The 23477-nt window shown below is 36.7% G+C and overlaps 1 protein-coding gene across 1 annotated transcript in view; it reads left to right on the plus strand.

Annotated features, from left to right (window-relative positions):
- The window catches only part of LOC150076295 (fat-like cadherin-related tumor suppressor homolog), a 780225-nt gene that overhangs the window by 591403 nt on the left and 165345 nt on the right, over positions 1–23477 (plus strand). Inside the window, exons 23-24 of the mRNA XM_090387312.1 lie at positions 9765–9979; positions 20712–20849. Of these exons, the coding sequence (XP_090243438.1) occupies positions 9765–9979; positions 20712–20849 (353 nt within the window). The remainder of the gene's footprint in view (positions 1–9764; positions 9980–20711; positions 20850–23477) is intronic.

A 23477-nucleotide genomic window follows, 5' to 3' on the forward strand; every position in this document is an offset into this window, starting at 1 on the left:
AATGATCTTGCATATTTGTAAAATGATCGAATTTTTTTCTTTGAGATCCTTAGCCATTGCCAAAAACTGATATTTATATGCAGAAATACTACCTAATCATGTCACCCATATTTTTATTTTTAAATTGTAATTCCAAATTCATATCACTTAATTTATTGGTAAAATCTGCCAAAAAAGCCAGATCGTACAACCACTCCGTATATTGTAGTTGCTGATAATTATCTCCCCTTTGATTAACAATTTTTTTAATTTCATTCAGTAAATTTCGAAATCTCTGCAGAAACTAACTCCAACTTGCCCACCTCACATCTGTGTGTAATATCAGATCTGATTCATTTTCATCGAGTTGCTTTTTTAGCATTAGCATTAGCATTAGTAGAGGCATTTGATGCAAGAAAGCAAACTTATGCAGCATCAGCCAAAAAAAAAAAAAATAAATAAATAAAAAATTAAAGTCTCCTTTGAAGAGGTTGTCTTCTGATGAAAGTTATGCCCATAACACTTTTAGTATTTATTCTTTTGCTGGCTAACACTTGTTGGTGGATGATAACTCAAAAAATCTGGGAATTCATCATCCTTTTGGAACAATACAATGAATCCGTTAAGATGCCCCGTTATTGCTTTAGTTCTATCTGTAGTTATTGATACGTAATAGCAACAGATAGAGCTAATAGTGTCAATAGATAGAACAATAGTATCAATAACAACAATAGTATCAATAATTGATATGTAATAACGCTTAAATAGTGGTAATTTAATTTTTTCAGAAAAATTTTTGAACGATTTAAAAATATCAAGACCTCTAGTTCTTTCTTCTAGTTCATTTTCTCTAGTGGCAGAATCATTGAAAACAATACAAATAAAAATGAGCAACTGAGTTGTATACACTGAGTTGTATACACTGACATCTGTAGATTCATCCAGTTGTGACTTGATTACAGACTAGCTTGTATCTACCATAGGCTTCTGTGTCACCTCACAATTTATGTGCATCCCATGCATTTTTCTTCTCTGCCACAAGTATCATTAGTTCATCTTACATCCATTTGGGCCTAAATCTAGAACAGTATTTCTTAGTTGGAACAAAGAGCCTAGTAGTCTCCAAAATTACTTCCTTGAATTCCTTCCTTCCATTTAGAATTTGCTGTTGGTAACATCATCATTTGGTCCCACTCTATAAGACAAAAAATCTCTGAGACCACTGTAGTCACCTTGATGAAACCAAAAACCCTTCCCTTTACCCCTGATGGTAGTTACATCTTTAAGTAAATCCCACATCAGTACACTGTGATCACTGCCATCTAGTGGTTCCTTTTTCTGTAAATTCTTAATGCATGAATAATCACTTAATAATCAGTACAAGAGTGTTACTCCCTATTATTATCTTTCTAACATGCTACTAAAGTGCTACTCACTTGCTAGTGTGCAAGTGACCAACCACAAGTTCCAGTCTATATCTGTGAGGTTAAAATCCCCAATTATAAGACTCTGATTTACTGGCCCCTCTATTTCTCAGTATAATTGTTCATTGTACTTGTCAGAGTCATTAGGTCTATAACAAACTCCTACCCTCATTTTTGCTTTCCCAGTGCCTATGTCACACCAAACTGACTCAACATTGCACTATCCATCTATGTCAACTGGATGCACTTCCTTAGATTTTTTGTTTCTTAAGTAACAGCATAACCCCTCCTCCCTTTCTATTCTGTCTATCCTTTCTGTACACATTGTACCCCCAAAATTCCAATTCTGCATCCATTATATATGTGAGTGATTTTGTGTGTGCAGCCTTCAGCCCCTCAACGTGGGCACCTGTACGTGGTGAGGGGACCTCCCAGTGATGCTGCTGGTTTTCCAGATTAGCATCACTGGGATCCAACGCCCATACCTTGGTTCCAGGGTTACATCTTTGGAATCCGGCGTGTGCAGCCGTGCGCCGCGACCCGTGGAAGCGGAAAGGGGGATCCTGGTGGTTGAGGGGCCCAGCCTTAATACACCACTTTGGCCCCTGCTTCGACAAGACGGGCGGTCCCGGACCGGCTCGACTGGGATCAATCGGCGGGTGGTTTTATACTGCTAGGGTCAACTGCGTTCCAATAAGTCTCCCTCCCTATGGTCCTGGGACGGGATAAAGATTTATTGGTAACGTGGGTATGGTGTTCTAAGCGAACTCGGCGTCCCATTCGTGTACGCAGTACCTGCTAGTTCACGAGTGGGCGCCCCCTCGTAGGGCTCCGTGGTGGGTGAGGTACTTAGGCATCAGACACTTTCTCTTTACTCATATGAGTAATTTAAATCCCCTTTCTTCTGGGGCCCCAACAAGGCCCCTACCTAATCGAGAAGATGAAAAAGAAAACACCTCTGCAAAAAGAGCCAGAACTGAGGATACACCAACACCATCAGTGACACCGCTCTTCCTCATTCTCCATTCCATCGGAGAACAGTCAATTGGAAAGATGTCACCCTTCTTTATCCAGAAAGGATTAGAAGGGTTGGCAGGTTCACCAAAATCCGTTAAACGACTGCGTTCTGGCGATCTTTTAGTTGAAGCTTCCAGCACAAAACAAGCTGAAAAATTCTTGAACTCTACATCCATAGGGGGAATACCTATCACCGTAACCCCCCACAAAACTCTGAATTCTTCACGTGGTGTTATATCAGAGTGGGACCTTCTTCATGTTTCTGAAGAAGAGATCTGCTCTGAATTGAAAGACCAAGGAGTGACAGCTGTGAAAAGAATATAGATACGAAAGGATGGGAATCTCGTCCCTACCCGAGTTCTTATCCTCACGTTCAATACCCCAAGGCCTCCAAGTTCCATCAAGGCAGGCTATCTAAACTGCCCAGTGAGGATTTACATCCCAAACCCACTGAGGTGTTTTAGATGTCAAAAATACGGCCACTCACAAACATCTTGTCGTGGTAACCCTGCCTGTGCTCGATGTGGTGTTAAAGACCACGAGAGCAAGGAATGTTCAGCTTCAAAACCGATTTGTATTAATTGCCAAGGAGAGCACCCCGCCTATTCTCGAGCATGCCAGCGGTGGAAGGATGAAAAGGAAATCCAAAAACTGAAAACAGAGCTGAATATCTCCTACCCAGAGGCCAGAAAACGTATCGAACCAATAAATAGCGGGAAACCTTCCTATGCTCAGAAGGTTTCTGCCAAGTGCACTATCGGTACTCAAACTGAGATGACTATACCACCGAAAGAGTCATTCACTCCGATTGCACGCTATTTATTAAATTCACAAAAGCCCACCAAAAAAACACAATCAGTTGCCACTCCTATATCCGTACCTCCTAGTGCTCCACCACTACCAAAACCAAGTGGTAAAAAAGAGCAAAAACGTTCTGAAGAGTCACCCGTAATACCAGAAACAATGGATGTAGAGAACAAGGAGGTACAGGATGAATCAGTCTTGGAACTCTTTGCGGAGGAAGAAATGGACACGGGACATCGTCCATTCTTCCCCAAAAAAGACAAAGCCAAGACTGATAAAAGTAAGCCCTCAGCACCTCGGAAGCCGCCTGATGGACCCACCAAGCCAAAATAATGGCTAAATTCCTACAATGGAATTGTCGTGGATTCCGGCGAAATACTGATGACATCAAGGCCCTCCTGCAAAAGCACGAGCCAGTTTGCTTTTGCTTGCAGGAGACTTATCTAAAGGCAAATGATGATCCCACCCTGCATAACATCACAATCTTTCGTAAGGATAGAATTGCGGATGGTCCTGCTCATGGAGGAGTGGCTATCCTTGTGGGTAATCAGACCCCAGTTCAGCCCTTGCTAATTACAACCAGCATAGAGGCTGTTGCAATTCGCCTTACAATGGGATTTTTAATAACGGTCTGCTCTATTTATTTGCCACCTGGGACTGATATCTCCCAGGAAGACCTTGATGATCTTGTAACGCAGTTGCCTCCCCCTTTCTTACTTCTCGGGGATTTTAACGGACATAACACCCTGTGGGGTAGTGCTAACATCAACGGAAGGGGACGAGTCATAGAGCGTATGCTCAATGACAATGACCTTTCCCTTCTAAATACTGGAACAAACACTTTCTTCCATATGCCTACCCGTACTTTTTCTGCCATTGATCTCTCTATCTGCTCCCCTTCTCTACTCCCTTCACTCACCTGGGAAGTGGAGGAGAATCCATACGGAAGTGATCACTTCCCTGTGATAACCTTGTTACACAGTGGGAGACCGTGTCTTCCTTTTAGGTTACCACGGTGGAAGTTTGATCAGGCTGACTGGAATGCCTTCCAACATCAGGCAAATTTTGAACTCAGTACAGTCAGTCAGGAGCCTATCAATGACGCAGTAACGTACATCACAAAAATCATTGTCCACGCAGCTGCTAATGCTGTCCCAAAAACATCAGCCCGGTTTCCACCATTTCCCAAACCTTGGTGGAATTCACAATGCACAACAGCAAAAAAGGCTCAAAACAAAGCGTGGGGGATATTTCGCCGATATCCTACCACGAACAACCTTATAGCCTTTAAACGTGCACGAGCCAAAGCACGCTACATCCGTCGTCAGAGTCAAAAGGAATCGTGGATCCGTTTTACATCATCTATTAACCAGTCTACCAACTCTAAGGTAGTCTGGGATAAAATCCGGAAAATGAAGGGAAAATATACATCCCACCCTTCTTCAATCTTAGATTATAATGGATGCGCTGTTGCAGATCCAACTGCAATAGCCAATGCTCTTGGGGAAACATTCTCTAACATCTCCGCAACATCCTCGTACTCCCCAGAGTTCCTGGTCCTGAAACATAAACTGGAAAGAGAAGCACTTAATTTTAAGTCCAAGGGCCTCTATCCCTACAACGGGGATTTTACTATTCAGGAACTGAAAAGAGCCCTCGCTCTTTCCAAAGCAAGTGCTGTTGGACCAGATGGCATCCATTATGACATGATTAAACATCTTTCACCAAAATCTATGGATTGTCTGCTCCTTCTGTATAACAGAATCTTTACTGAAGGGCAGTTTCCGGATTCCTGGCGAAAGGCAATCGTTCTTGCCTTCCCTAAGCCAGGAAAGGATCCAAAAGTCACCACCAACTATCGTCCTATTGCTCTGACTAGCTGTCTGTGCAAAATCCTGGAGAGAATGGTTAATTCTCGTTTAATATGGTACTTAGAATCAAATGACCTTCTCTCCAACATACAGTGCGGTTTCCGAAGGAACCGGTCCACTTTGGACCATCTTATTAGATTGGAAGCATCCATCCGGGATGCTTTCCTAAAACGTGAACACTTGGTGTCGGTGTTCTTTGACATGGAGAAAGCGTATGACACAACTTGGAGATTTGGCATCTTAAAAGATCTGCATAGCCTTGGCCTTAGGGGGCAACTCCCCATTTTTATTAAAAACTTTTTAGCCAATCGATCTTTCCAAGTTCGTATGGGATCCTCACTCTCTCGTTCCTTCAGCCAAGAGGAGGGAGTACCACAAGGATCAGTATTAAGTGTCACGCTTTTTGCCATCAAAGTGAATTCCATCACAGAACAACTTCCTCCAACTGTAAACTGTGCCCTCTATGTTGATGACTTTAGCATATTTTGTCAGTCATGCAACATGAGGGTTATTGAAAGACAACTGCAGAAAGCTATTGATCGCCTCAACTCCTGGGCTCTTGCTAATGGCTTCAGGTTCTCGCCGGAGAAGACCGTTTGCGTACACTTTTGTCGTAAGCGTAATCTTCATCCTGAACCTGAATTAAAGCTCGGACAAAATGTAATTCCAATAGCAGCGGACACAAAATTCTTGGGACTCGTATTCGATAAAAAGCTGACCTTTCTGGATCACATCCGTCAACTACGCACAAAGTGCACAAGAGGGCTAAATATTCTGCGCTCTCTTTCCTCAACATCTTGGGGTGCGGATCGATGCACCCTACTATGCATCTATCGTGCACTTGTACGATCCAGACTGGATTACGGGTCCCTGGTATACAATTCGGCCAGAGACAGTGTACTTCGTTGGCTGGATCCTGTCCATCATCTGGCTCTCCGTACCGCTATTGGAGCATATCGCACATCTCCTGTCCAGAGCTTATACGTCGAAGCAAACGAACCGCCATTATTGCTTCGACGCAAGCAGTTGTCTCTAAACTACGCTCTAAAACTGAAATCCCTGCCAGACCACCCTACGTGGCTAACCGTTTTTGAGCCACGATGGGAAAATTTGTACAACACCCGTAAGACTGCCAATCGTCCTTTTGGTATTCGTGTCCAAGAGCTACTCAAAGAACTTAATATAAAGGTAGACAGGGTTGCCCAAACACCAAAGCAACCCCTTCCACCCTGGCATGCTCATGTCCCGGCATGTGACTTGTCACTTAGAAATTGGGGAAAGTCGGACACTCCATCGTCTGTCTACCTGCAGCTTTTTTCAGCACACCAAGCTGAACATTCTGACTTCGCACCAGTCTACACAGACGGCTCGAAGGCGGAATCATATGTGGGATCTGCTGCTGTCTTTAGAGACAGCACTACATCGGAGCAGATTCCCTCTGAATGCAGCATATTTACTGCAGAGCTGCACGCTATAAAGTTAGCCTTGGATCACATTAGTGAATGCCAATACCATCGGTTCATTTTATATTCCGACTCTCTCAGTGCGTTACAGGCTTTAATATCTGTGAGATATAATGATCATCCAGTTCTGTCTAGCATTCAGCAGAAGATTCGCGTTCTCCATGAACGTGAATATGATATCCGCTTCTGCTGGATTCCCAGCCACATTGGGATTAGGGGAAATGATTTGGCTGACGCCGCAGCCAAATCAGCAATTCCCAATAATAACCACTGCCTGTTAGTCCCCTATACAGACTACAGGCAAATAATACACCAAAAGATACATTCCCAATGGCAGGATTCGTGGAATAGACAGACTGCGAATAAATTATATCATATAAAACCTGTAATTGAACCGTGGCAGTCTAGTCTGCGCAGGAATCGTAAGGAGGAAGTTGTTCTTGCCCGGACCCGCATAGGACACAGTCATTTAACTCATTCGTTTCTGCTGAGGGCTGATGACCCTCCTATGTGTGTGTCCTGTGGCACAATCTTAACAATCAGACACATTTTAGTTGACTGCACCAGTTTTAGAAATGCTCGTTTTACCGCTTTTAACCATCTGACTGAGCCGTATACACTCAGTCAGATTTTATCCGACAATGACCATGTGTCTGCTATTTTTAATTTCCTAAAATCAGTAAACCTTTTTAATCATATTTAAAAATCTTATTATTTTAAGATTTTCCATTGTTACTTATTTACTGATATTTGTCTGTTACAGTTTATACTTGTTTTTATAACCTGACGTAGTGACCTAATTCAGTAGGTCACTGAAACTTTTTTACTTTTTATGACAAGGTTTTGGCGCATTATAGCCATAGTTGCTGATGCGCCAATAAAACTCAACCAACCAACCAACCAGCAGCCTTCAGCCAACCTGTGGTATGAAATTGACAAATGCAAAGTGCTGTATATATATGGGTAAAAGTAACCCCAGAGGAATGTACCAATTGTGTGGTACTACTCTTAGGGTGGTAGAAAATGAAAAGGACTTGGGAGTAATTGTGCAGTCAAATATGAAGTTTTCTGAAATGCAGACAGGCTGGAAGAGCAGGTCTTGGGGTTTTGTCAATGACATACAGGAATTTTGCTAGTAGGGAAAAGGAGGCGATTAAAAGAAGGGAGGCTTAAGTTCTGCAAATTTCTTACCAAGGGAGGCTTAAGTTCTGCAAATTTCAGCAACTGGAGACTAGGCACCTGCGAGGTGATCTGGTTTAGGTGTATAAGGCCTTGAATGGGTTGAGCACACCGAATTCTAATGGGATTCTTCCACTTTCTCAGATTACAAAACTAATGGGCATAAATTCAAATTGAGGAAAGACAGTTGTAGCATAGTTGTGCAGAAATTTGCCTTTAGCCAGCGAGTGGTTAATTGCTTGAACAAATTTCCATCTGTCGTTATGGAAGTTGATAGCTTAAATAAATTCAAGGAGGAACTGAACAAACATTTAGAGGGAATGGTTGTGTGAATTTTTTTTTTTTTAATTTATTATTATTATTATTATTATTATTGTTTTTTGGATAATGCTACATAATCTCCTATGCTTGCTTTCTTGCATCACATGCCTCTATTGCTATTACTATATGGCTACAGGGACATTTTGAGCATCTCCTGTCTAGAGTCTGTGTCAAAACAACCAAAACATTTCTTAAATTAATGGAATTCTCATTACAGTACACCTTTAACACGTTTACTGCCTCTTGATGCAAATGTGCAGTGTTGGATTTTTAATTAACTTGGAGGGAAATCACCCTACTTTTTAGAACTATTGTGTTCCAAATTTACAGGAAAAAAAGGATATTTTTGTATTTAGCATTAGTATTAATAGTGGCAAATGATGCAAGAAAGTGAGCTTACGGATCATCAACAAAAAAAAAAAAAAAAAAAAACAATTATCAAGCAACCTTCACCAGAGGCTAATTAATTTATCATAGTTTAGAAGATAGCCCAAATAAAGTCTCTGCCCTTTCAAATCTAGATTGACTGTCCTGTGGTTTTCAATCCTAGGTCAAAAAGGTCATCAGAAAAGCCAGCATAAAAAGTGTTAAACTAAAATCCCTGCAAGCCCACCCCCACATGGATATCTGTTTTGTGCTACATTAGGGAAACTACTATAACAGCCATAAGATTGCCAACCATTCCTTTGGTATTCAGGTCCGAGAGCTGTTAAGAGAATCGAACATTATGGATGCCAAGTTATCAAAGCAACCCCTTTTAACCTAGCATGCTCGATTATCATCATGCAACCTCTCTGTTAAAAATTGGGAAAGGGTCACCACTCCACCTACTTACAACTCTGTGCTGCCCATTGAGTCGAATACTCTGACTTCTTGCCTTCTTCACTAATGGCTCAGAGTCAGGATCATCTGTCTGGTCTGCTGCCATCTTCACTGATTACATTACATCTGAGAAGATTCCTGAGTTATTTGCTATAGAATTAACTTGGACCACATTAAAACCCACAGTTACCACAGTTTTGACACAGTTATCAAAGATATGTGACGTATACTGACTCTTTAATTATATTATAGGCTTTATTGGGGTGAGATATAATCCTCATCCATTTATGATTTTGGTCCAATATATTTTACGTGCACTTTCTAAATATTCATTCAAGTTCTGTTCCTGCTGGAACGAAAGCCACATTTAGAAGTTAACGAACTGATAAACGTTATAGCCAGAGTACCACACATCGTCACAATCCCTATGCAGTCATGGGCTGTTAGTCCCCTGTAGGTTACAAACAAGAAATACATAACAGATTACTCTCACAGTGGCAAAATCATGGCATGAGCAGCTTACTAACAATCTATAGTTTGTTAGTAAGAAATCTTGGGTTCTTTCAAAACAATGAAACATTAGATGAAATGGAAGAAAGAATATCCAGTGTTCTTAACAACGTTCCTGGAAAAATGTTGCAAACATAATTTGATTGAGGAAGAATGTTGAAAATGCAGAAGTGTGTATAGAGATTTGAAGTCAGTAGCATAAAATTATTAAATGCTGTATCATTGGTAGCTTATTTAATAAAATTCAGTAAAATAAAATTTACAAGAAGTATATTGCTGTATCATATACCCTATACATGAAAAAAACAAGTTTATTATCAAATCATTTTCCTATATTTAAAAATCTTAGGACTCTCCTAAAATTGCTTTTTCAGGTGTTATCTCTGTAGCTAAATCTTTGGACTATGAGACAGTTCATCAGTACTCTTTAGTAATTCAAGCTACGGATGGAGGAACACCTCCCCTAAGCAGCCAGGTTCTTGCTAATATTACCATTACTGATGCAAATGATAATGCTCCTGTTTATAGCCAGTCCTCATATCATGCTGTTATTAGAGAAGATGCTGTAATTGGAGACAAAATTATCCAGGTTAGTAATAAAAATGAAATGTGAAATACAGTGTGTATTAGAAATCTGGAACCATAAGAAATTTGGCATTTTCTTAAGGTGACAAAAACACACATCTAATATCTGTTTACTTATTTAGGAATTGCAATTCCCTGATGGCTTTCTCTTTTCTACATTTTTTTTTAATGGGAAAAAAGTAATTGCAGCACTGAAGGAAATGTTTGAAACACATGCACACAGATAAGTGTTTCAGTCTTGAGAAACACTGAAGAAATATTCATACAAGAATTAGTGTATATGGATGTTAAATGGCAGTCAATTTGAATAATAAATGAATTAATACAAGAATTAGTGTATATGGATGTTAAGTGGCAGTCAATTTGAATAATAAATGAATTAATACAAGAATTAGTGTATATGGATGTTAAGTGGCAGTCAATTTGAATAATAAATGAATTAAGTGTATGCTGTTTAATTTTCTCTGTGGGTGCAGACTTCTGCATGCCCTGTACATTGAAAAAAAGCATTGCATTAACTTTTTCAGTAGTATCTAAACATCATGATTTGGGCTTTCATACTTTATTTCCTGTTTTTTTTTTTTTTTTTGTGATTTCTTGTTTTCGTGATTTACTAATATATATATATATATATATATATATATATATATATATATATATATATTAATATGGAAGAATATATAGGAAAACTTGTACTTAAATATGACACTGTCGCATAAATTGAAAGGTTTTTTACAATGAAAGAAAGGTTACCGTACAAGTGTGACCCTCCCTAGGTATCTACTTTATATATGCACCTTGTAAAATAGATCAAATAAGAAAAATTTCTAGAACCAAATTTTAAAGTAAAAATAAGATATTGATTTAAATTATGATATAATAAGTTGAAATGTTTTATTCAGAATAAGAGATTTTCATATTTGCCTTCTGAATTATAATAAACATTTGACTGGAATAAATAATCTTCTCATATTGATTTGGCACCTGTCTTTGGGACTTCCCCTTCATTTAAACTGTATTTTATGATGTGTTGATTATATAATGATTTAGTTTAATCATGGAATAAGAGGTACCACCAGCAACATACTCAAACCATAACTTTCAAGCAGAAAGGCAAGTAAGCCTCCTGGAATTGATGGCATATACACAATAATTCTGAGGGAGGCCACCGGGCAGTGTATTGAACCACTGAAGTTAATTATGAGGGCATCTTGGACTCAAGAGAGAGATTCCTTTGGATTGGAGAAGTGCCAACATCTCACAAATACGTAAAGGCAATTCTAAGAATGAAGTTGGTAACTACAGACTGGTTAGTCTGATTTCAGTAATAGGGGAAATCTTAGAAACAAAGATTAAGAGTGCAATCCATCGACATGTCGATAGATATGGCATTGTGAATAACACACAACATGGTTTTGTTAAGGGAAAATCATGTTTAACTAACTTAGTAAGTTTGACAGTTACTCGTGAGCTGGATGTAGGGAACAGTTTTGACATAGTTTATTTGGATTTTAGCAAGGTATTTGACTTGGTCCACAATGAGAGGTTATTGTATAAGCTGGAACATGTTGGAATTACTGGAAAAATTCCAAGATGGATTGCTCAGTGGCTGCAGAGCAGAAGACAGAGTTGTGATTAATGGATATTCTTTAGATTTGTGTAGTCAGAAGTAGAGTCCACCCAAGGATTGGTTTTTGGACCACTGTTGTTTCTGATTTTCATAAATGACATCAACAAAGGCTTGGTGTCAAGATTTGTAGATGATATAAAGATTTGTAGAATAGTTGATGATCAGTACTAAGCAGCGCTCCATCAGACTTGAATAGACTTCAGAAATGGTCAGAAAAATTGCAGCTATGTTTTAATGAGGCAAAATGCATACTCTTACATTTGGGAATAGCAATCCCAAAAAATTATACATTTGGTGGGGTTAAATTAAAAACAGTAGACAGAGAAAGGGATCTGGGAGCTATAATAAGGGTAGATATGAAGTTTTCTGAGCAGTGTTCCAATTTTTGTGCCCCCTACACCTCCTGCAAGTTTGTCGCACTGGTAGTGAATCACCCTGTATTTAAATACACATTGAAAACACTATTAAAAAGCGCACTATAGTAAAAAGTCAACTAAACACTGTCTCATTTTAAAAACTAATCTACAGTGGGTCAAATTTTCATTTCTTTGATTTTCTTGCAGATCCTTCTACTTTACAGTCTCCCTTCAACATCTAGCAATAGTCAGCCATCATGTTGATATTCCACCTCCCTTGGTACCTCATCCCCATGTCTTTAATGTCCTGGTGAAACTTCTCACCCTGTTCTTCATTAACACTTCTTTGATTTTCTGGGAAGTAGTTGATGTGTGAGTGTAAAAAAGTGTACCTTGTTATTCATGTCGTAGCCCAACTTCTTGAAGTTTGCCAACACATTTGTAGTCTGGATCCTGTTGTTTCCTAAGAAGTTCTCAACAAGAGACCTGATGGTTATCCATGCCTGCCTTTTTTTTTCTTTTTTATTCATCGGTTCATCAGTTTGCGAATTTGAAGTCCAACAAAAAATACCTTTTTTTTTAGCATCTCTTGGGTGGTCATTGGGAATTTAGTACCACGGTAGTTGAAGCAGGGACCTTCTGAGGTAAAGCTTTCACAAACTGTTTCATCAAGCCCGATTTGATGTGGAAGGTGGACAGTTTTCAGGTCTACCAGTGGTTTATGAACTATGTTCTTTGATAGAGGCAACAAACTACCCCTCTTTGGCCAGACCTTGACATCCCAGTGCTTATTCTTTGCCCAACTCTCCCACTCACATAAGAAGCAAGCTATTTTGTGTAGCCAGATTGCTGTCCAAGTAACTTGCCTATCACTTTAAAGTCAGTACAGAGCAGCCAACCATGTTGTTCATATTTAAAATTTGTCAACACCTCAAGTTCTCAAACACGCATAGAGTGAGCCGTATTTATTGACCCATATTTATCCATATGGGTTTTTGACAAATATTTATCATAATTGGATAAATATGGAAATTGACCCATATTTATTTCCATTGTAGAGCAACACACCTTTGGAGACTCCTCATTGATGAATCAATAAAAAGGCTCCACTCTATGGGGTTGTAACTAATTCCTAATAGTTCATTAAGTCATTTATATTACTGCAAAAAAACCCATGAAATCATGGTTTTTTGCAAAGAAAAGTAGGAAACTAGTTTTCATTTCCTGTGTACAATGAGAAAAAGGTCCCGTGTACTAGAAGATTTTTTGAATTAAGTCTAGAACCAAGGAGTTCTTCAGATTTCTTTGATAAATTTAAATTTCTTACCAGATCATTGAGTTCATGCTGTGAAAACAGTTGAGGGCTGTACTCAATGTTTCCAAGAGTGTAGACTTTAGTTTCATCTTCAAAAGCTTCACTTTCAGCACTATCTGCTCTTACCTCCAATATAAGTGGCATGCATGATATGACAAGTTTTCTCCATATGGGACTGGTCTAATGGCCGTTGTAATATTAGGATACACAATGCCCTTCTTAATCTGTACATTGTATCCCTCTACATTAAATAAGCAAAAGTAACAGTCATCGCAGTGATCTGTAGTTGCCCACCAAATCATGGGAATTGCAAATGGCGTGGCTTTCTTTTTACCATTTTTCCACAATTTCAATGCTTCAACTTTGTGGTTATCAATGGTTATCTTGGTCACCAGGTTTAACTCCAAAATAAGCACAGTATACAATTTTTGCAAATTCTGCAATATCTTATCTTTGCTTGAGAACTATATAACTTCCACAAATATAACAAAATAAGTTTGTATTGTTCAAACATTTGCGTGAAGACATTTTACTCTCTTTTCAATACAAGTTTTACACGATAACCTCAAAAATAAACTGAGTTCACACTGATAAATACTGCGCATGAAGCTCCCAAAGTCAAGAAACAAATGACTGAAGGCAGTATTGCCAACATTTGAAGATTTAGTTTATAAATTCCCAGCATTTTACTCCTAACTTAATGCATTCAATAATACAACTCATGACATCAGCTGAAGTGATTTGTGAAAAAAAAAAAACTATGATAGAAAAAAAAAGGAATAACATTTCTGAAATCAGGTTGAAAAACTGATTTAAGAATAGTTTACAAACATTGAAAATCATGCAGATTGGTGTAATCTCTCTATAAATTCTGTAAAAATATGAAATAAGCCAAATTTACTTTTCAAAAGCACCTCAACCATTTTTTTTTTTTTTTTTGTAAACAAATAAAAGTAAGCTGTACATGTGCTTGTTCCGTGGATAGGTTTAAAATCCTGAATAAAAATAATTGGTTAGAAAGATATCAGACTTAGAAAAAAAAAAATAATAATAAAAGGTACTTTTTAGGCCTGTTAGCTTATATGCATAAACATTTGTTGTTTTCACCATGACTGTTTATCCATCTGCATGTAACAACTTCACTCTCAGTAAACAGATTTTCATGAAATTTTATAGTTGAAAAATCTATATTAGAAAGATTTCTCAAGACATCCCAAAGTTCAATAAAATCAGACAATTAAAACTCCAGCAATTATTATTTTATTTTTTTCCATACAAGTTATGTGGAAAAAATAAATTTATAGATTAAATGTTAGTTTTAATGCAGTGTTGTTAGCTTTAGACAATCTGTGTATGCTCTGCATGTATTGTTGTAAGATACATAAACACAGTGTCACTTGTACACAGATATATATATATATATATATATATATCTCATATAAAAAATTATTTTTATTGTCATGTATAGAATGTAGTAGGAATATATCTATAATTTAATTAGTGCTAATAATGAAAATACCGTGTACCCTGGGAGCGATATATGTTGATTAAAGGGGGGAAGAAAGGAAAAGAAAAATGTAACGTTATAAACAGGAAGAAACAAAGTGAGAATTTTGTGAAAAAACAAGATGCAAATTTTGAAAAGAACGACCAAGGTAGAAATAGTATTGCAGTATCTTTCATAATTTTTGTGTCTTCTTCAGAGGTCATCCACCCAAATTATGAAAAAGAACAGCAATACTCTTACTTCTGTTTCTGACATGTTCTGTATGTCAAAAAGCACGTGTAAGCAGCCACGTGGTAAAAACTAAAAATAATTTAGAATACAAATTTTGAATAAATAAATAAAATAAAATACAAGTTATGCAAAAATATTATGTGCCACTAAAGTATAACATACAGAACATGGATGACCTTACAGAAGTAAGCAGCCCGCTAAAAAAGTGAAGACAAAGGAAGGGAGTGTTCGAATGACAAGAACTTACCGCTACTGGACAGGTTGACAGAAAAAGACAGAGCTGGGGGCTAACCCATGTATATATGTGTAGAAACGCTAGCGGCGCCTAGCATTAGACAAATTTTGGTGTCTGTATATTATGTAATTTACGTATGCGGTGGAGCTACGCTAGGTTAAAGTTAAGTACATGATGCTCAAACACCCGGGATAGCAAAGAAATATAATAGCTTACAAAGTAGCAGTAGAAGACAGCTAAACTTTGTTAAGACGAAAAATATAGATTGGGTATAGTAAAAAAAATAGTACTCTGATTTTTGCGGTCGGTAAACTAATGGCTCACAGAGCATAAAATGTAGAAATTAGTAAAGCAAAAAAATGATTAAATTAGGGATATGTAGTTGGGCTAGGGTAGTTTGGGGTTGCAAACCCGTTCCTATAGTTAGGACCCTGAACGAATGTCCGAGAGTTGGTGCATCATGTACTTAAGTCAGTTGTGTTAAAAGTGTAACATGTATATATAAGTTACAATTAAATAAATAAATCAAGATAGGTTTAAAATTAATTACAAGGTAATTACAAGGCAAATACACTATGTCAGGCCAATCGGTGGGTACAAGTTTTCCAGACCGTAAGACACCAAAGAGGCCTAGTGTATTGTATTTACACTATATACAAACTTGATGCGTATGGGAATAATTATAAGTTATAAACTAATAATGCTGTTTATATTGATATCTATTAAGTTCTTGTGCCTTAATATGTTAAGGGCTTTATTGATATTGATATGTGGCGCCTCCGTAGCCAGGTGGGAAGGAGCAGCAGTGCGTAGCACACGCTTCTTGATTAGACCGGGGTTCAAGCCCGTCACCACCAAATACGGAGGATGCGGAAAGGTCAGGGAATGACCACCGCATATCCCGGAGCAATATGGCCTTAGTTGCTAATGCTCCTAAAAAAAAAACCAAATTATTGATATGATGACGCAGGTATGTAATAGGAAAAAGATTTTTGGTCAGTTTACTGTATAATAGTCTGATGTTATCAATAACTGTTGTTTTGTCGCTGCATATTGTTGCTATTCTGATGCATTGTGCTAAGATAACATTAGCATGTACTTGTTTGGAAATATTGGAATTCCATTGTGTAAAGTTTACTATGCTAAAGTTGAATGCTTCACGTTTGTTGTACAAATTGATGGAGGCTATACCATTTTTTATATTAATGTCTAGATCCAAAAAATGGGCTGCTGTATCAGAATTGTTAGTTCTTTCTAGTACAAGTCGTTAGGATATAGATGTCCATAATCCTGGATGAAATTAGGGCAGTTAATTACTATGAGGTCATCTATATATCTGAATAGTAATAGGTCCTGTGGAAATGAGGTTTCTGACCAGTATAGATATAGGTTGGCTATTATGCATGAGGCTGGGCTGCCCATAGGTGTTCCATTGGTTTGTTGATATACTGTGTTACCATCATATATGAAGTTATTGGAAATACATAAGTTCAGTATGTTGTTCCAGTAATAGGTGTTGCAGGAAATAAAATTCTTATGTTTATCATAGATATCTTTGAGTACCAATTTGAGATTGGTTTGATTGATACTGGTAAATAGGCTTTGGAAATCAAAGGTTTGAATATTATTGACTGTATTACTTTGCAAAAATTTTAATACGGGTTGGTTGTTGCCTATGATTTTGCTGTTATGTATATTATGCATCAGTGGTTGCAGTAGTAGTTCAAGCGTTTTTCCAGATTTGTGTACATAACTATTTTTGCATGAGGTTATGAATCTGAAGCCTATTGGTTTTTTATGAAATTTAGGAATGAAGTAGATATAAGGTAAGCTGTAATTGCTTAAGTTGAGCTTTAGTTTTTTGTTGAAGGCCATAAGTTTTTTTGTAATGATATTACATGTACTGGAAATAGGTTTGTAGGTATTGCTTGAGTTAAGTTCATTAGTTAAAGTATATGTATAAAAATATTTGCAAATGAATGCAAAATTATTGGCTGCTTTATCTACCGGTGTGATTACGAAGTTTTTGTGAAATTCTAGCAGTTTTTGTTTTAATTTAGTCAAGTTGTAGTATGTGCCCTGATAATATACATTTGAACTGTGTAATGCATATTTATGTTTGAATATGGCGAATGTATGGCTAATCCACATATGGTATGCTTCTATAGGCGTGTTATTTTTGTAGGCTAGTTGGAAGCAGTAGTTTAACAGGTCTTGATATAGCTGCTTATTGAAGTTGGTTACGTTTATTTTGGTAGGTGGCCTGAATTTGAATCCTTGTGATAGTAAATGTCTGAGCATTGGGTCCGTAACTATGTTTAGATTTCCTGTAATGATGTGTCCATAGTCTGGATCAATATATTGCTGCATGTTGTTTTGTTGACAAATGCAGTTATTGGTGTCTGTAATATGTGATGTTAAACTGGTAGCTATAGATTTGTAGTTGCAAGCTAATAATCCAAAGGGTTTATTATACTTATATCTTACTTTAATATAACTAGGACTAGTATTCGGAAGTAGATGATTATGCTAATTTACAAGTTTATTTATATTTATGTTGTCCATGATATGGTTGTTGAAGTTCAAGATAATGATTGATTCTTTTTCATGTGTTATTGAGCTTTTGTTTTTTAGATTGAATTTACAAATATCATTTATTATATGAAAGAGATGTTTGGACTCGAAATTGAAAGTGCGTATGAATTTGTGTAGTGCTTTCAGTATACTGTGTTTAGTACTGAAAAGTAAATTATGTATATCACTTACATTTATAATGTTTTTATCCCAGTTTTTAAGTGTGGCTTCAAAATCACCTAAAATATTTCTGTGTTTGTTGCTGGTATTTTTAGATTTATGAGTACATTTGCGTGGGTACTTATGGAACTTTATTATATTAAATTTGTCATATATACAACTGTCTGTTAAGTTATTGGTAATAATTTTATGGTTGAATTTATTATTTAGACCATATGGGTATAATGTTTTTAATTTTAACATAAATATTTCTTCTTGTTTAGTTCTAATATTAGCGTTATTAATCTGTGCTAATATGGATATGTATATATTGTTAAAGTTGTGAGATTGAAAATGCATATATTCTATTTCTTGTTCTATATTGTTATTATTTCTATTTAAGTCAGATTTATGTTGATTAATTCTTAGGTGTCAGATCTATGTTGATTAATTCTTAGGTGTAGCTTATTGCTGGTTTGTCCGACGTATTTTATATTACATGTTTTGCAGGTTATGAGGTATATAACATTACTAGTTTTACAAAAAGTAGGTTTTGATGCATCATTTGTAATATGTTGCGGGTGTATGCAGGGACAGGTTAAACAAAGTTTTTATTCTTGCAGGTGTTGAATTTAAGTATATGGATCCCATATTTATCTAAGTTAGAAGCATTACATGCTGATGTGCTCTGACTTGTGTGTGTTAAATGTGTATGTTTAGAGTTACATCCGTGTTGCGGAGTACAGTACAGAGCATGTGTACCCGGGGTCAAATTTATCCTACTCTGCCCATGTAGTATGTTGTCAAAGTTATTTGTTTCCATACATATAAGTTGCATAAAAATTACAATTCAAAATTAAATTTAAAGTTACAATAATAATTAAAAAGAACAACGTGTGGGCGCAACCAGGAGTAACCTGTATTTTCAATATAGGGATAGGATGGTGAATATAATCGAATAGAAATATAAAACGTAAGTTATATATATCTCATATATATATATATGAGAGAGAGAGAGAGACTTAAAAAAAAAAGGGGGTATTTGGAAGAAGAGTAATAATATTATATAGTTGAAATTGAATTGAACAGCTTAGTTTAGAGACCATAAAACTTGTTTTTAAATGTTCTATAAAAAGTTATAATCTTAGTAATTACTGATAAGGAAATAACTGTTTACTTTTCACTTCTGTTAATCACAGAAAAAAGAAAAAAATCATTAATTTAAGAAAAAAAATTGAATGCACTCAAAATGTAATCCACTGCTTGCATTAACTAATTTGTAATGGAAATATCTTATCGCACATTTAGACATTACTTAATCATAGCCTCCCCTCCCCATCTACAGAGATATATTCATATAAATGAAAGTGTATTTTGTGTATTACACTAGAATGAAAAGTCAAGCCAAAGCCAAATTTTCGACCTATGTTCTGTTGACCAATGGAAAAATTTCCATGTCCAGTTATGATTTTGCGACTTCCATTCCCCCCCCCCCCCCACACACACACAAAAAATTGGCATAATTGAAAGTATGTTTCACATTAATAAACAAGAAAAATCAGATTACTACCAATTTTTCAACATATTCTTTTGGACCCTGGGATGGTTCTGAGTTCAATTCTAGTTCCATAGCACTCTCTCCCCAGTTTCCTATACTGAAATATTATTATAAACTTGGAACAAGATCTTGATCCATTTCAAGATTTCAGTGCTTACTTAGAATATTTTAGAAATCTTTTTAACAAATTGTCATGTTAATGGCGTGATGTTGAAAGGTATTTTAATTGTTATTACTTGTACGTTTGTCATTTTATCCATCATTATACAATTATAATAAAATAGTATGAATCAGAGCTGTACTACTCAATATGTTCTACGTTGATAATAATATTATTATCAACGTAGAACATACTGAGTAGTACAGCTCTGATTCATACTATCTATTAGTATGAATCAGAGCTATCTACTATCTAATAGTATGAATTTAATTTTTAAACTCTTATTGACTATTTCATTCACTTCCTGTCTCTCCAGCAGTAAACAATCGATACACACAACTATGGGATATTTTTTGAATGACTTGGTACAAAATTACATTAAATCTACACTAAGGTACTCGGCCCAAAGTTACCATATTTCTTTTCTAAAATATTGCCTTCAAAACAACATCGTTCCGAAGTTTGCCAGGGTGAATTTAAATCAAAAAATTTCAGGCATAAAACAACTAACACTGGCGACATCGCATAATATTGTTAAGCTTGCCTTAAAATCTCGATATTCGAATAAACAAAAATACCTTTCTCGGGTTAGGAAGCTTCGCGATAAATTAAAAAATAGATTCTTTTAATTGCGTTTATTTGATTTTTAATTGTTTTAAATTGATTTGAATTGTGTTAAATTGATTATTTATATTTTACTCTAATGTACCGGTAAGTTGTCGATTTTTTTCGTTTTTTTTTTCGTTTTAATTTCTGGAGGGTATCATACAGAAGTGTTCTACGCACTATATTGAGGTAAACTCCTCTTATTATTTGACTAATACAGTTATAATAAAGAATGAAAAACATAAATTTTTGATTATAATATTCTTTATGATGAAGAATTTTATTAATATTGTCCCCAAATGCTATTTTTTTTTAATAATACTAACATATATTTACCTTTTATTCTTCAATAGGATTAAAATGGCTTTGGAAAAAATGTATTTTTTTATTATTATTATTTATTAGGTGGTAGCAAGTGATGCTGACAGTGAACCCAATGCTCACATTGTTTTTTCTATTATTGGAGGAGATCGCCATGCACAGTTTAACATTGATCGTGAAACTGGTTATATATCTCTTTCTGCAGAACTAGACAGAGAAAAGGTACTATATATATATATATATATATATATCAAGATTTATATCAAGTACTATATATATCAAGATTTATATCAAGTACTATATATATCAAGATTAAATAATGAGACCATTGCAATAAAATGAATATAATGAAATATTTCTTACCTTACAAGGTATCTCTTTCAAAATAATTGCCTTGGGCTTGTTCAACACTTTCATAGGTTTCTTCCAAGCACAGAAACATTTTTGGAATTCAAATTCTCTAAGTCCTTTTAACACTTCAGTAACTTTTTTTTTTCTGAATGTCTTCAGTGGACTGAAAATGGGTTCCCTTAAGTACAGTTTAGGGAAGAGAAAAAGTCATATGGGGCTAGGTCTGGTGAGTAGGGTGCATGTTCACACACAGTAATTTGTTTTTGGCCAGAAACTGGCAAACAGAGCATTAGCATTAGTAGAGGCATATGATGCAAGAAAGCAAGCTTATGCAGCATCAGCCAAAAAAAAAAAAAAAAAAAAACTTCCATTTCACCCCTCCGTTCATTCGAAATACCTGTCCAACTGAGCCTTAAATTTATTTAGGCTATCAACTTCCACAACAAGGGATGGAAGTCTGTTCCACCAACCAACTACCCACTAGGTAAAGGCAAATTTCCGCACATCTATCCTACATCTGTCTTTCCTCAATTTGAATTTATGCCATCTCAGGTGATTATTCTGAGCTAGAGGAAGAATCCCATCAGCATTGAGCATGCTCAAACCATTCAAGGCTTTATACACCTCTATCAGATCACCTCGCCGGTGCCTAGTCTCCAGACACTGTAATTTGCAAAACTTAAGCCTTTCTCCGTAAGAGCAACCCTTTGTTCCATTTACTAATCTTGTTGCCCTTCTCTGTACTGGTTCCAGCAGCTCTACATCCTTCTTGAAATTAGGCCTCCAGAACTGTATACAGTACTCAAGGTGTGGCCTGACCATTGCCTTATACAAGGAAATAACCACCACCTTATCCCTGCTAGAAAAATTCCTGTATATATCATTGACAAAACACCATGAGCTACTCTTGCAGCCCATTTGCACTGCTCAGAGAACTTCATATCTGCCTGCACAATTACCCCCAGGTCCTTTTCATTTTCTACCACTGTCAGTGTAGTACCACAGAGTTGATATGTTGCTCTGGGATTGCTCTTTCCCATATGTAGTACTTTACATTTGTCAATGTTAAACTTCATTTGCCACCTCTCAGCCCATCTGCTCAACCTTTCCAGATCCTGTTGCAGCAACATAGCGTCAGTAGTGTCCTTAACAACCCTGCCAACCTTTGTATCATCTGAAAACTTGGACATTAAGCTTGATATACCATCATCAATATTATTTATAAATACAGAAAAAAATTATGTACCCAATGCTGAACCCTGAGGGACTCCACTAATAACATTAGTCCACTATAAGCAGTGTCCATTGATTACCACTCTCTGTCTTCTCTCCCTCCACCACCCCTTTATCCATAGCAGCAATTTGCCTCCAGTGCCACACTGTTCCAATTTGTGCAGCAGTCTTCCATGTGCCACAGTATCAAAAGCCTTTCTAAGATCCAAGTACATAATATCAAAGTTATTCCCTGCATTCAGTTCTTTTGTAACTGCATCATAGTATCCAATCAAATTGGTCAGGCAAGACTTCCCCTTAACAAAACCATGCCGTGTCCCAGCTATAACTTAAGTCTTGTCTAGATGATCCTGCAGTGCTTCTTTTACCAGTGCTTCCATTAATTTTCCGGAGCAGAAGTTAAACTAACAGGTCTATAATTACTTGTGTCGCTCTTTGATCCTCCTTTGTGAATTGGGGTCACATTTGCACATCTCCAGTCTATGGGTACCTTCCCTGAGTCCAAGGAAACTCTCATAATTATGGCTAAGGGTTTGCTTACTTCCTTTGCTGCCTCCTTTAATATAACTGGATAGATCCCATCCACCCCAGATGTCTTTCTTGTGTTTATCTTCAACAATTTCTCCCCCACTTGACTCTCAGTTATTACAAGATTATCTAGCTTACTGCCAGAGTTGAATACACCTCTGGCATTCCCCTCGCTGAATAACTCCTCATGTGTGAATGTCGATGCAAAATACTCATTTAGTTTGTTAGCTACCTCAGCAGGATCATCAACAGTTGACCCATCGATATCAAGTGGACCAATCTGATTCATCCCATTCCTTCTAGAGTTTACATAAGTAAAGAACCCTTTGCTGTTTTTCTTTGCATCCTTAGCCAAAGATTTCTTGTAATCCACCTTTGCCTGCCTAACCTCGACTAACTTATATCTATCATAGGCATCTGTGTCACCTGTTAATTTATATGTATCCCATGCATTTTTCTTCTCTGCCATATGTCTCTAAATGGATGTCATCTAACATCCATTAGGCCTAAACCTTGAACAATTCTTAGTTGGTAAGTAAAGCCTAGTAGCTTCCAAGATAAGTTCTTTGAATGTTTCCCATTTTGAATTTGCTGTTGGTAACATCATCAGCTGGTCCCACTGTATAGAATTTAAATACTGTCTCAGACCATCATAGTCGCCTTTACGAAAGCAGTAACCCTTCTCTTTACGACTGATGATAGTTACCTCTTTGAGTAAATCCCACTTCAGCACTGTGA

The sequence above is a fragment of the Mastigoproctus giganteus genome, chromosome 13 (assembly GCF_048544385.1).
Source record: "Mastigoproctus giganteus isolate SK-2022 chromosome 13, ASM4854438v1, whole genome shotgun sequence".
NCBI lineage: Eukaryota > Metazoa > Arthropoda > Arachnida > Uropygi > Thelyphonidae > Mastigoproctus > Mastigoproctus giganteus.